This window comes from Pongo abelii, chromosome X, assembly GCF_028885655.2.
Source record: "Pongo abelii isolate AG06213 chromosome X, NHGRI_mPonAbe1-v2.0_pri, whole genome shotgun sequence".
Classification (NCBI taxonomy): domain Eukaryota; kingdom Metazoa; phylum Chordata; class Mammalia; order Primates; family Hominidae; genus Pongo; species Pongo abelii.
The window spans coordinates 116,305,994-116,320,698 of NC_072008.2; the positions used below are offsets into that span (position 1 = coordinate 116,305,994).

At 45.6% G+C, this 14,705-nt stretch overlaps 1 protein-coding gene across 1 annotated transcript; it reads left to right on the forward strand.

The window, feature by feature from the left end:
- Window positions 1-2,329: 2,329 nt before the first annotated feature.
- RTL9 (retrotransposon Gag like 9) lies at window positions 2,330-14,124 on the forward strand. Its single transcript, XM_003779701.2, has 3 exons — window positions 2,330-3,080; window positions 8,358-12,455; window positions 12,993-14,124. The coding sequence occupies exons 2-3, from the start codon at window positions 8,409-8,411 to the stop codon at window positions 13,110-13,112; spliced, it is 4,167 nt and encodes a 1,388-aa protein (XP_003779749.2). The 5' UTR covers window positions 2,330-3,080; window positions 8,358-8,408; the 3' UTR covers window positions 13,113-14,124.
- Window positions 14,125-14,705: the final 581 nt, after the last annotated feature.

The window sequence follows — 14,705 nt, forward strand, 5'->3', positions numbered from 1 at the left end:
TGAGATCTGGCTGATTGTTGCTATATTGGAATTTGGATCGAAGTCTTTCTGTGTGTTTGTGTGTGTGTGTGTGTGTGTGTGTGTGTGTGTGTGTGTGTGTGTTTCAGAAAAGCCAGAAATCCAGCTTTCTATCTGAAATTTCCTGACTTTTAAATGTTGGCAACTAATTTTAAAAAATGTTTAAAACGTTGTACGGGTCAAATAAACTCTGTCTGCAGTCTGGATTTAGCCTGTGGCTGCCAGTTTGCAAGCTCTGCAATGAGTAAATAGATGTGAAAGTGCTTTGGAAACTTAAAAACGTGCTGTAGAAACAGAAGAGTCTAATTTTAGGGTTATATCTTGTTTTTTCCTTGACTGTGGTCTAGTTTTTTAAAAACTTGTGTTCCCAACCTGATGAAGATGAAAAGTCAGAATTTAATAGAGACTTCAGTGAACTTGAGTACTTCATTCCTTTGGAAGGCTGGATAAATGAGAAGCCTAGGTGTACTGGATGGACTAAGCCTCAGAATTCCTGCCACACCCACAAGCCCCTTCTAAGGAGTTTCCATCCACAGACCCTAGCTGAGGGAAGTAGCAGTTTCTTATGAATAGGTGACTATGCTTGGTACCACGTGACCCTGCTTCCCCCAGCAATAGCCACTTGAGCCAGGAGAGGGCATCTGATCCATGAGCAGTCATTCTATAGGCTGGCAAACAGCCTATTAAGGAACCTGGGATGAGAACTTTGCCCAGCAAGTACAGTTACTGAATTTGGACCAATGAGAGTCTCTCTCTTGGGGAGTTTGAATACCAGACCTAGAAAGAGTGAGCAATTGGCAACAGGGGCAGAAGCTGAACACAGAGAAGGCAGGCAGCGGGGACCCCGGATAAACAGGACCAGGAGAGATTACTGAACTTCAACTATGTGCCAGATTCTTTATACGTTGTTTTGTTTAAAACACTCAAAGAGCATGCGAGGTAGGTACTGTTATTATGCCTCTTTTACAGATGAGGAAACTGAGGTGAAATAACTTGAAGTATTGGGGTTCAAGCCCAGGCCTGTTTGAAGTTAAAATCAGAGTGTAGGAACCCCAAAGCCAGTGGTTCTGAAACTCTAGTGTTTCAGAATCACTTGGGTTAAATGCAGGTTCTTTGGCGTCACCCCAGACCTATACTGAATCTGACTCTTTGTGGGTAGAGCCTCCCTCCCCCTACAAATCTGTGTTTTAGCAGTTTTCCCAGGGAGCACTTGATGCAGGGTTTCCCCATCACACTTTTATTTTGAGAAATGCAGTTTCAGAGGGTATGGCAAGTACTGTGTACTGTGCTACCTTTACCTACAGAACCAAGGTCAATGTCAACAGATGTGGTCAAATTCCGATTTAAAGTCTTTTGGAAATAGGGACAATTATGTAAAGAAGAGGACATTAGTTTGTTCTCTTCTCTCATCAAGGAAGTCTACATTGTTACCAGTTATTTGAGAGAAGAGAAGATTGAGATGAATGCTTAGTAGTTGTAAACACGATCGGATCTGCACTTCAGGGTGGGTGCAAAGCTAGCATATGTTCACTAAGCATTTTCCATGAGGTGCATAAACTGTAGAAACTCAGTGCTCTGGCAACAAAGAACATGAGAGAAAATTACCAAATGCAGATAGACATATTGTAAACCGTGGAGCTTAAAATGTAAACCTACTTGCTAGGCTGATCATAGAGGTTCTTCTCAGCCCCAGAGAATTTGTGTAAGAATCCTGTCCATGCCTTATTTACACCATTGATTAAAAATGCTAATCAGGAGAGGATCAAGGCTATGGACCTCCTTCTAGGTTGTTGCAGAACTCCCACTCTGGCAATGGTATTCAGCTGGTTTTGAATTTTTCTGCTTTAAGAACTATCCCTGGGAAGACTAGTGGTCTGAAGTTTGGTTGGAGAGTCTCAAGCCGGAAACGGATTTGTGGTCCAAATGCTTAATGGCATCAGACACTTACTCCTACAAGAGAGGCATGTGGTCCAAGGGGTGGCACAGGTTAAATGTGATGGCCAAGTCTCGCCTCAGCAGGGCTTGAATCTGCACTTGGCAACTTTTATTTCTCTCTGTCCATTCCTGTGGATACTTTATCTGTGTTAATGTCCTCATTTAGGCTGAGGTCAAACTCTGTTCTTCTCTCTTCTGGCCAGAAAGACTTCCTGTTTTACAGGTATACGATCTTATCTGTGTTGATATTTTAACTCTGAGTGATTCCCTAAAGCAGGTCCTTGGACAAGTGCCCATCCTCCAGGAAAATTGCAGCAGTCCACCGCGCAATGAGAAAGCCTGAGGACTAGGTAGTAAATGTTTCGCAGAGAAGAGAAATCTATTTCATGTATTATTCTTTATTCTGAGGTTATTTCCTTCTCTTGGTGTTGAAAGGAAGCCCTTTCTTTTTAGAAAATGATGATTCGTGGTTGTTCTGTTTCTTAATGATTTTACTTGGGAAAATAAAAATCTGGGAAGTTCAATATCAGTCCCTGAAATTTTGGGTTGCATTAGCTGCAAGTCTGGGAACCTGGTCTAATTTTGAGTGTTCTGCTAGCACCTCTAGGTACCTCCTATTGCCACTTATGTTCTAAGTGCTTATAAATTACCTGCTTCGCAATCTGCAGCAGAATCTCTCCGAGGATTGACATCAAGCTTACAGCTTTTGAGTTTACGGTATACTGGTCTGTAGTTTCTTTATTTAAGAAAATTGGGACACTGCCCATTTGCAGTCCTCTGGTATCCCTCCTGTTCTCTCTGATTCCACAGATCCTTCAGGCCGGCACCTAATGCAAGGCAGTTCCGTTTGCTCTTCTTATAATGTTCTTTTCCCTATAGAGTTGGACATGCATATACATGTTGTTTGGGGAATTTGCAGCACATCCAATGAAAGCATAATTCCCAACTAACAGTCAAATCCTTTTCTTTGGAGCTACCCAGAACACACCTACCCTCTCTTCCATATGACAGCCCTTCAGAGACTTGAAGACAGTGTGTGACTCTCCTGTGAGTTAAGAGCACTGGCTGAGTCAGACAGACCCGAGTGACAAGCCCAGCTTCGCTCCCTCTCAGCGGTGAGAGCCAAGGTAAGTTACTTCATTTTAATTTCTCTCTAGTTCAGTTCTTTAGCTGATTTAGAAAATGGGAGTAAAAAAGCCACTTTATTTGTTTATCGTTCAATAAATAAGATGAGGTATGTAAAGTGTTTAACATAGTGCCTGGCATAGTAAGCACTCAGTAAATGCTAGCTATTTCCCCCTCTTTATTTATAAAGAGCCGGTGCGCATTTTAAGTGTCAGGGCTGTGGGGGAGGAAGGAAGTGGGGAGGGCTTCTACTTCCCCGAATGATCAAGGAAGGAAGAAGATCCTAAAGTAGACCAGGTATTTCTTTAGCCTTAGGTTGTCTGTTTTCAGTTATCTGGATGCCTATTTGCTAGGGCTTGGGGAGAGAATATTGTTGAGAATCTAGGGAAAGGCTTATTTTCAACAGCTGGAAAGCTATTTGTTGACATATTGAACCGTCTCTTGTTTATTCTTATTTCCCCGAGCAGCTAGCCATGCAATCCCCTAAACTCAATTACCTTTTGTGAGGCGGCAGGAGCATGACACCTCCTAGCCGTATTGATCAGTGCAGACAGGGTGGGACGTGAGGGACCTGAGAGATGCTAAGCAGCAAATTCTGGGCTTTTCCTTCCTTAGAAGGCCTCTCTTCTCTGTGTTCCTAGAGACTCTGGCTTTAATAGAACGGAAGTCTATGCCTCACATGGGCTGAGCATGCAAGAACCCTCTCTCAGTAGCCTCCTTAGAAGCAGGCTGATGAAAATAGTCACAATGGGTCAGAACTTGGAACCCTGGAGTGACCAGTGCTAGCATGGTTTTCTAACTGCAGCTCTTTGCACACACTGGGTTTTGCAAGCAATTGAATGATATGAACTCTGAATGCCATTGCAGCTAGAGAAAGTTTGGAAGGAGACACACCCAACTGTGAACAGACAGAGGAATGGGACTTGCGGGGGATGGGGGGGTGGGGCATTTTCAGGAGTTTAGCTTTATCTGTACGGAGGATTTCAAGTCTTTATCCTAAGAATATATTCCTAGATTACTTATGGAGTTACTAAACATAGATAAAAGTTAGAGAAAGAAGAAATTATTTTTGAAAACAAACCAAAATTAAACACAAAATAAAGTGGTACAACCATTAAGCTTGTTGGGGTAGAAACGTCGCTTGGGTGGCGGGGGGATGTCGGGGATCCCTAGAGAGAGCTTGCAAGGAGAGGAGTGAAAAAGGCTTGAGAAAGAACCCTAGGGAACATATCTTTAAAAAAAATAAAATTAACTTTTATTAGTTATTTTCTTTTCGTATTATGGGTCCATTATAGACCAATGAGAAAATACAGTTAAGGAAAATGAAAATTAAAAATCCCCTCTAATCCCATCATTCAGCTGTGGTCACTGCTGGCGTTTTGGTATATATCCTTCCAGATTTTTTTTCTATGCAGAAATCTACATATTTATCTTTATGATAATCAGATCCTCGTGTACACATTAGAATATATTTTCAATGGCTACAATAGTGGCTGCTACAATTGCACCATGATTCGTTTAATCATTCAACAAGTTGTGTTCTAACATTAGATACTTAGGTTATTTCCAAAATTGTTGCATTAGAACATAAACAACAGTGTCCCGTAGCTGTGCGACATTGGGAAAGCTAGCTAACCTCTCTGTTCCTCTGGTTTCTCATCTGGAAAATGAAGGTGCTAATAGAACCTACCTCGTAGTATGTTGTGAGTGTCAAATGAGATCATATAAGTAAAGCACTTAGCACAAGGCCTGGCACAGTAAATGTTAGCTTTAATTGTTAGGTGTGTTAATAATAATAATATTAGTTGTGAGGCCATTGTTAATAGAATGGCTATTCTGTGACTTTTTTTTTTTTTCTTTGAAGGGAGAGGAGAGCGACTGGAATTTTTCTTTTGAGTAGTATACTATAGTGAGCTCTGGGGTCACACAGAGCTGTGTGCCTTTGATCATGTCAATTCATCTCACGGAGGCTCAGTTTCCTTACCTGTATACTGAGAATTTAAAGGATCTAGCTCACAGGGTAATTGTCAAGATCAAATGAGATAATGCTGGTGAAGCCCTCAGCCCCATTCTTGGCATATGGGAAGAGTTCAAGCAATATCAGTTGTTGTTGTTGTTAGTATTACTACAAGGATTCAGCCATTTGTAGTAAGAAAGTTTCCTTGGTTTGTGGTGTGGGGATGTAGGGGAGATGGCAGTGAGAAGAGTACTCCGAGTTTCTAATCACTTGTCTGATTACAAAGAGACAAAATTATTTTGGAAACAGAATGGCCAGGGCTGAAATCTGGGCTTTAAAAAAATTATTATTATTATTTTATGTGACCGTGGTCACATAGACTTCTCCAAGCCCATTTCCTCATGTATAAAATGGGAATGATCTCAGTGCCTACCTTACAGGTGTTGCTGGGAGGTCGGAATTATATAATGCATGTGTAGTGCTTAGCCCAAGTGCTCAGTTGTTGTTGGTCGTTAATTATGAGGTTTATAACGACCTGAATGCCTCCCTTGTCAAACTCTATATCCCTATACCTGGGCTACTTGAACTTCACCTGGAGGCTTTGCCCTTTCCAAGGCTCAGGGACCAATTCTCCCCTTAGACTGAGGGTTTCTCCCCTTAGACTGAGTGCACCAGTTCAGGAAAACTGGAGTACTCTAGTAAACCTTTCTGCTAGCTCTACTCTGACCTTGTGCCCCAGTTCTAGAAAGCAGGCTGTAGCCGTGTTTGTATGAACAAGCCCTCACCTGGTATGCTCAAGGCTGGTATGTTTTTCTTGCTAGCTGTCTGAAATCCATGGAGCCTTTCTGTTGAATCCTAGCCCTGTGGCAGGGATATCGGTTGCTGGATTTTTCTCCGTGTCTCTGACCCTGGGGTAAATTGTCTTTGTTATGATCACCATTACAGGGCTCTATTAAGGTGTTTTCTTGCCAGCCCCCACTGTCCATCCTCCCAAACCCTCTTTCCCTGCACGTGAACCTCTTTGAACGTTTCTGATGCTGCTCCACTCAATCTCCAGCCTCAGTTTCTTTCCCTCGAGCCCTCTGCCTGTGCTTCCATGTCATATCAGTTGCAGTGCCTGGGTCCCAGTACTCCTGTGTCTGCTCAACCGCAGAGGGCACGTATCTTGTTTCCTGAGCCAGTACCCTTTTCATCTCATCTTTTTAATTGTGTCAATCTCCTCTTTTCTTTGGGCAGAGTGGGGTGGGGCATAGGCTGGTGGGACTGTTGGGGGCAACAGGGAAGAGGGGTGGAGTTGCATAGGCCAAGTGCTAAAGCGGAGCTTCTGGAGGACTGTCAAGTGAAAGGCGGCCAGAGGCAAATGTCAGAGCCTATATAGAGGCAGGAATCTGGGACCAGAGAGACAGAGCAAGCAGTAGCAAGTCAGGAGCAGCGGGGCGGGTGGGCGGGCAGGCTGGCTGGCGGGCAGGGGGGCGTGGCAGGGGATAGCAAAGGGAGATTGCAGAGAACAGCTGTTGGTACTGGGTCTTACTTTAATGAACTGGCTGGGCATGAGGTATAAGTTAATTGGCCAGAGTGAAAGAGCTAGGGGCGCAAAGGATATTCTCTCCCTCTTTTCCGTCACTGGCAAGGTAAGATCTTTCTGGGTTTTGCCCGGTGGGAAACTGTGGCATGTTCAGATATTTTTCTGAAGATGGGAGGTGGAGGTCTATGGCTGCTCTTTTGACTCATCTTTCCCAATGCACAATTATTACAATAACCAGGGTGTCAGCAGGAGGCTAGCATTTCTTTTATGACAACCCGTCTTGGGGTTGTCCAGGCTGGAGACAGAGGCAGGGGTCTCGGTAGTATGACTGAGTAAGGGGGAGAGGTGGATCTTTATAGCACAGCGGTGAAGAGTAGGGGGCTCTGGAACTGGATGGACCCAGGAATCTATGTGACCACAGGCAAACTATTAAGCTTCTCTGGGTCTGAATTTTCTCATTTGTAAGATAAAGGAAGAGTACAACCGAAATCTCTTAGTGTTGCTATGGGAACCACATGAGATGATACATGTAAAGTGCCTAGCAGAGTGTTTGCCAGTCAGTGCATGCTAAAGAAATGTTCACTGTTAGCATTTCTGTTGCAAGTTTTCTCATTATTATGGAATCACAATTCCATGAGGTTGATGACTTTTGTGACATTGTCCCAAAGTAGCAAGTTTTCTGCTTTTGGCATGGGCAGGCTGTGGGGACATGTCAACATTGTGTAATATTTGCATTGGCTTCCAAACCCTGTGTCCAAAAGCCCCTTCTGGGGCTGCTTATTGGAGCAGGCTGGAGGGGTGAGGCTCTGGATTGCCCACCCCCATGTCATCAGAGAAACTTGAAACTTGGACATGCTAGAGACTGGGCTTTAAGTGACCCATGATCTGGGATGTCAGAGAAATAATTGAATGCAAGCTCAGGGATGCCAAACACTAGGCAACCCCCAGGAGGGGGGTCAGAGTCAATGATATACAGTTTGTTACTGTTGCAGTGACCCTATTTTAGCCTTGACCCTGGCTAATCTGAGAAAGCTGGTAAAATGGGGATAATAATATCTATTGCCCAGGAGATTGTAAGACCCAAATGGGATAATGCTTACAAAGGCCCTCACGTTATAGGAAGTTGTGACAGTTGTCTAAAGTACAGTGCCTGGCACATACTACATGAAGCAATAAATAAATAGTGGTAATGGGGTGGTGGTTGCTGTTATTAATAAGAATAATGAAAATAATAAGCAGAGTTTTCAGTTCATGGAATGTTGCTCTTATTGATCAGATAAATGTCTCCCTTTTCCTGAGAACATTCAGGGCCATCAGACTAGTAAAATGAGGATTAAACCACTGGCAGAATTCAATGAGCCCCAGGAACTAATGATTATCCTGGGGCAAAGGACTTTCCCATTCAGGCCTGCCAGTAGTACCTTGGCTGGCTTGTGAGTACTACCGTGGGATAGAATACAGGCCAGGAACCCGCATTTCTCATATCTGGCCAGAAGGTGGTGCTGCTGCTTTATTTGAGTCAGGACTGCCCAGGCTCCTGGCTGCGGAGGTTGCTGGCGTTGATAGCATTTACAAACTGAGAGGCTGGGTTGGTTTGAAAAGGATAGAGGCAGAAGGGATATTTGCTCCAGCTCCAAAGTTGTTCATTGCTTCACAGCTTCTTTAATCTGATAGCCTCACCTTCAGTGCCATATACCTGACAATGCATAAAAACAGGTCTCCACCATGAACAATTTGTCTGTTTCCCAATCTTCTTGATACTGGCTTTTGACCTCTAAACTTGTTTCTTGTTTACAGATTTTCTTGCCGCTTGGGCTCCCTCCACACTGTCCTGTGGCTGTGGCAGATATGTCAATACCCTTACATTCACTGCGATTCAACAATACAATGAGGGAGGAAAATGATGAGCCCCAAAACAAGCAGATGGCCTTCTCTAGACCAATGACAGAGACCAGAGCAGACGTACAGATTCTGCATTCTCATGTACAGTTGCCTATAGTCTCAACTTCAGCCTCAGACCCTGGAGGGACATCCACACAGTTGATGACATCTCCAGTCTTTGACACCATGTCTGCACCTCTAATGGGAGTACCAAACTCTGGAGCATTGTCCCCACCCCTAATGCCAGCCTCAGACTCTGGGGCACTTTCCCCATTGCTAATGCCAGCCTCAGACCCTGGGGCACTGTCCCCATTGCTAATGCCAGCCTTAGATTCTGGAACATTGTCCCCATTGCTGTCCACTTCAGAGTATGGGGTAATGTCCCCAGGGATGATGACAATTCCTGACTTTGGAACAATGTCCACAACGCTAATGGTAGCACCAGATTCTGCAGAAATATCACCATTGGCAATGCCAGCTGCATCCTCTGGAGCGATGTGTACACCTGTAATGAGCACTTCATCCTCTGAGGCAATGTCCACACCATTAATGCTAGCCCCAGATTCTGGAGAGATATCCCCAATTCTAATGCAAGATATGAATCCTGGAGTGATGTCTACACAGCCAGTGCCAGCTCCCAGCTCTGAGGCAATGTCCCCATTGCAAATTACAGATGAAGACACCGAAGCAATGTCCAAAGTGCTAATGACTGCTCTAGCCTCTGGAGAGATATCTTCGCTGCTAATGTCAGGCACGGACTCTGAAGCAATATCCTCACTGATAATGTCAGCTGTAGCTTCTGGAGGAACATCACCCCAGGCAACAAGCACCCAAAACTCTGGGGGAATACCTACCCCGCTCATGTCAGATCTAGACTCTGGAATAATGTCATCACTTTTAATGTCATCTCCAGGCTCTGAAGTAATGTCCACACCGCTACTGTCAGTCCCAGATGGTGGAGAAATGTCCACATTACCAAAGCCAGCTCCAGATGCTGAAGCAATGTCCCCAGCACTAATGACGGCCCTACCCTCTGGAGTGATGCCCACCCAAACGATGCCAGCCCCAGGCTCTGGGGTGATGTCCCCATGGTCAACACAAAATGTAGACTCTGAAATGATGTCTAATCCACCAATGAGAGCAACAGCCTCTGGGGTGATGTCTGCACCACCAGTAAGAGCTTTAGACTCTGGAGCAATGTCCACACCGCTAATGGGAGCCCCAGCCTCTGGAAATATGTCTACATTGCAAAAGACAGTTCCAGCCTCGGAAGCCATGACCACCTCACTGATGACAGTCCCAAGCTCTGGAGTGATGTCCACAGAGCAAATGTCAGCCACAGCCTCTAGAGTAATGTCCGCACAGTTAACAATGGGCAAAACTTCTGGAGCAATGCCCACAGGCTCTATGAAGGCCGTGGCAAAACAACACACGAGAGCCACAGCCTCTGGAAAGATGTCCACGCCACTGAGGAGAGCTCCAGCTTCTGGAGCAATGTCCACCCAACCAGTTATGGCAACAGCCTCTGAAACAATGTCCATGCCACAATTGACAGTCCCAGCCTCTGGATCAATGTCCATGCTGCAAATGAGAGCCCCTGTCTCTGAAGCAATGTCCATGCCACAAATGAGAACCATGGCCTCAGGATTGACATCTGCAGCACAGATGAAAGCCATGACTTCTGGAGCAATGTCCACCCCACTAATGACAGCCCAAACCTCTGGATCAACATCCACCCTGTTAATGAGAGACACAGCCTCAGGAGTGATGTCCTGTCCACAAATGAGATCTCTGGCCTCTGGAGCATTGTCCAAGCCACTAATGACACCCAAAGCCTCAGGAACAATGTTCACGGAAAAAATGACAACCACAGCTTCTGAAGCAATGCCCACACTGCTAATGAGAGACACAGTTTCTGGAGCTCTGTCCATGCCACAAATGACAGACACAGCCTCTGGAGGGTTGTCTGCATTGCTAATGAGAGACACAGCTTCTGGAGCAATGTCCACATCACAAATGACAGCCACAGTCTCTGGAGGGATGTCCATGCCACTAATGAGAGCTCAAGACCCAGGAGTAATGCCTGCCTCACTAATGAGAGCCAAAGCCTCTGGAAAGATGCTCAGTCAGCCAATGAGCACCCAAGATCCTGGAGGGATGTCCATGTCGCCCATGAGATCCATGACCGCTGGAGGGATGCAGATGAATTCCCCAACCTCTGATGTGATGTCCACACCAACAATGAGAGCCTGGACCTCTGCAACAGTGTCCACACCACTAATGAGAACCTCAGACTCTGGAGAGAGGCCCTCACTGCTCACAAGAGCTTCATCCTCTGGAGAGATGTCCCTACCACTGATGAGAGCTCCAGCTTCTGGAGAGATAGCCACGCCTCTGAGATCCCCCACTTATGGAGCCATATCTGCTCCACAAATGACAGCCACAGCCTCTGGAATGATGTCATCCATGCCACAAGTGAAGGCTCCCATCTCTGGAGCAATGTCCATGCCACTAACAAGATCCACAGCCTCTGGAGGGATGTCCATGCCACTGATGAGAGCCCCAGACTCTAGAGTGACATCCACATCACAAATGATGCCCACAGCTTCTGGAGACATGTGTACACTACCAGTGCGAGCCCCAGCCTCTGGAGGGGTGTCCCCACCACTAGTAAGAGCTCCAGCCTCTGGAACTATGTCCACACCACTAAGGAGACCCTCAGCCTGTGAAACTGTGTCCACAGAGTTAATGAGAGCTTCAGCCTCTGGACATATGTCCACTGCACAAACAACAGCCATAGTCTCCGGAGGTATGTCCAAGCCATTAATGAGAGCCCCGGCCTCTGGAACAATGCCCATGCCTTTAATGTCAGTCATGGCTTCTGGAGAGATGTCTATGCTGCTAATGGAAACCATGGCCTCTGGAGCAACGTCCACGTTGCAAACCAGTGTTGCGAACTCTAGATCTATGTCCTTGCCACAAACAACATATACAGTGTCTGGAGGGATGGCCACAGCACCAATTAGAGCCTCTCCTTCTGGAGCAAGGTCCACATCATTTATGAGAGACTCAGTTTCTGGATTGATGCCCATGCCACTACCAAGAGCCACAGCCTCTGGATGTGGCATGGGTATGTCCATGCCACAAATGACAGCCACAGACTCTAGAGGGATGTCCACACCACTAATGAAGGCCTCAGGCTCTAGAACAATGTCCACACCACAGACAGCCTTTGGAGTGATGTCCACTCTGGAAATCAAAGCCACAGACTCTGGAGAGGCATCCACCTCTCACATTAACATCACAGCCTCTGGATCAAAGCCCACACCGCACATGACTGCCACAACTCCTGAAACTGCGAAACCACCACCAAAGGAAGTGCCATCCTTCGGAATGTTGACCCCAGCACTCTGTTACCTCTTAGAAGAGCAGGAAGCAGCCCGGGGCTCATGCTCTGTGGAGGAAGAGATGGAGATTGATGAGGAAAAGCAAATGAAGGGGTTTTTGGACGATTCAGAGAGAATGGCATTTCTGGTGTCTCTTCATCTGGGAGCAGCAGAGAGGTGGTTCATCTTGCAAATGGAGGTAGGAGAACCTCTCTCAGATGAAAATAAATCTTTCCTGAGAAGATCCCAGGGCGTATATGACTCCCTATCTGAGATAGACATCCTCAGTGCTGTTCTTTGCCATCCCAAACAGGGCCAAAAGTCAGTCAGGCAGTATGCCACTGATTTCCTGCTGCTGGCCCGACATTTGTCTTGGTCTGATGCCATTCTACGGACCAGGTTTCTGGAAGGACTCTCAGAAGCTGTTACCACCAAAATGGGTCGGATCTTCCTGAAGGTGGCTGGCAGCCTAAAGGAGCTGATAGACAGGTCTCTGTACACCGAGTGCCAGCTGGCTGAAGAGAAGGATTCCCCAGGCAACTCAAGCCAGGTTCTGCCAACAGCCTGTAAGCGGAATAATGAGGAGGCCATGGGGAATGAACTGAGCTCTCAGCAGCAGACTGAGGAGGTAATGAGGGGGAAATCCGCTGAAGGTTTTTGAGCAGAGAAATGAGGAGGTCACGACAGGGAATATATCCTGCTTCCTTGAGTAGAATCAGGAAGAGGCAAGGGGGAGGCATGGAGCTCCTAGACCATTAAACCCCAGCAGTTTCATCAAGTGAGCATGGCTCTGCAGTTATTTTGGGTATATTAACTACTTTGAGGAGCAATGTCCTGCCCAAGTTACTGAGGACGTGGGATAGTTGAAGTACTAATTCTTCTCATTATGAGGGAACTGGATGGGTTCAGTTCCAATTCTCCCCTTGTTCCAAGTCCAATTCTAATAAATGGGTCTTTTGGGAGCTGGGGCCCATCTACAGCAACATGTGTTGTGGAGTCAGGTCACTAGGGAATTAGAATAGCCTACTCCTTGGTCACACTGTATGCAAGTGAGATAAATTAGCAAAGTGCCTTGATCTGCTAAGTCACAAAACTTATCCAGGCAGAACACCCGTTGTCATAATAAGTGTGGCTCTTACCTCTGTTGTCTTTTTCTCACTCCCAGCACCAGCATGTTTCCAAACGCTGTTACTACCTGAAAGAGCATGGAGACCCCCAAGAAGGTCTTCATGATCACCTTGGACAGAGCACAGGCCATCATCAGAAGGCCCATACCAACAAGTAAAACTCCATGGAATCTTCTCCTGTGATATCTGACTCGACCGCTAACTGGAGGACTGGTTCCTGGACCCATTCCATTCAACTACATTGTAAACCTTGTTGCCTTCGCCCTTCAGCCTCCCGCTCCAGGCACATCCCACCTTACCTCTCACTTGGCTGATTTGACCTTCTCTTTCACCCACATGCCTAAGACCTGCCCTGACAATCAGAGTATGAACTACAAGAGTGTATGGTGTATGAGGTTCTGAACTCCCGTCACCACCAAGGCCAGTACTAGTTCTTGGTCCAGGGAGAAGTCTAGGCAGGATAAATCATATCTTACCTCAAAAAACCCTTAGCGTATCTTGCCATGTGTCAGCAGGCAAACTTGAGGAAGCCCTGGTTCTATTTCACCTGGCAGAGGAGCCTATAAGGAGAGTGATGCCCACTCCTATACCACCCTTGTAACCCAGTAGACTTGCCCCATATGCCCCAACTCATAGCACCTAAAATGGGTCTCCAGGGTCCTTGCCCTGTTTATAGTATCCATTCTGAACCATTCGTTTTGACCCATAATAATAGTGATAGTATAATGGCAACAAGTTATTGATAATGTATCATGTGACAGGCATTGGGCTAAACTCTTGACAAGCACCATCTCACTACATTCTTACAGTAACACAACTTGTTCTTGTGTTGTCAGCTTCTGACCTCTTGATCTGTTGTTTATGGCCTTTGTCTTGTCCCTCAGTGGGGGTTCTCTAGCTCTGACCTCTGGGTGACCCCCTCAGTTGTTGATTGCTCTCACTCCCCTTGGCTGTTGTGCTTCATGGCCAGCACTCTTGATGAGGGTCTTGGTCTATAAACAGGCATAGATAGTTAGAACATAATGTGAGCAGTGTTTGCCTTCAGGTGGTGGGTTATGGGTAGTTTTTATTTTCTTCTTTCTACTTCTCTATACATTTCAGATTCTCTACAGTAAGCATGTGTTACATTTGTAATTATAAAAGTAAATAAACTTCATTTATGAAAAAAGAGTTCATTGTGGCTCCTAGAATTTGATTTACTGAGTCCTTTATTCATCCAATATTAGTTATGTAACTTATGTCAGCTACTCTTTGGGGGACAGACAGATAAGAATCTTGCTGATATGAACATTCCATTCCAATGGAGTGGGGAGAACAAGAACACACTGAACTTAGATTGGAATTGTGAAGGCTTTGAAGAGAAGAAATCAGGACAATGGGGAATTTGATGCAAATAGGACCAATTTATGTATTCAATAGTAGTCCATATAATTGAGTTACTCAAAGATCTTTCAACAACAGTAGGAGAGACATGATTAGAAACTTATTTTAAATAGTTAAATTGGCAACAGTTTGGAGACAGGATGGAGGAAGGGATCAGACAGCAGCTGAGCCCTCTACTGCAATAGTTCAGGTAACTGACTGGCTAGGTGACTCAATCTAGGATGGTGGCAGCAGAGATGGTAATTCAGGAACAGAGACCTAACCTTCTCTGAGGACCCAAGTCCACTGCTCCAGGACTTAAGTCCACTGCTCTATTACCCTAAACTTTGGGTCTGATTTCAGGAAGAGGAAAATGATACTCAGGAAAG

Bases quoted from the DNA above. Each gene is read 5' to 3' on its own strand.
- RTL9 (XM_003779701.2), top strand. From the start codon at position 8,409: ATGTCAATACCCTTACATTCACTGCGATTCAACAATACAATGAGGGAG. The intron at 12,456-12,992 runs GTAATGAGGGGG...TCTCACTCCCAG, and splicing joins CTCAGCAGCAGACTGAGGAG to CACCAGCATGTTTCCAAACG.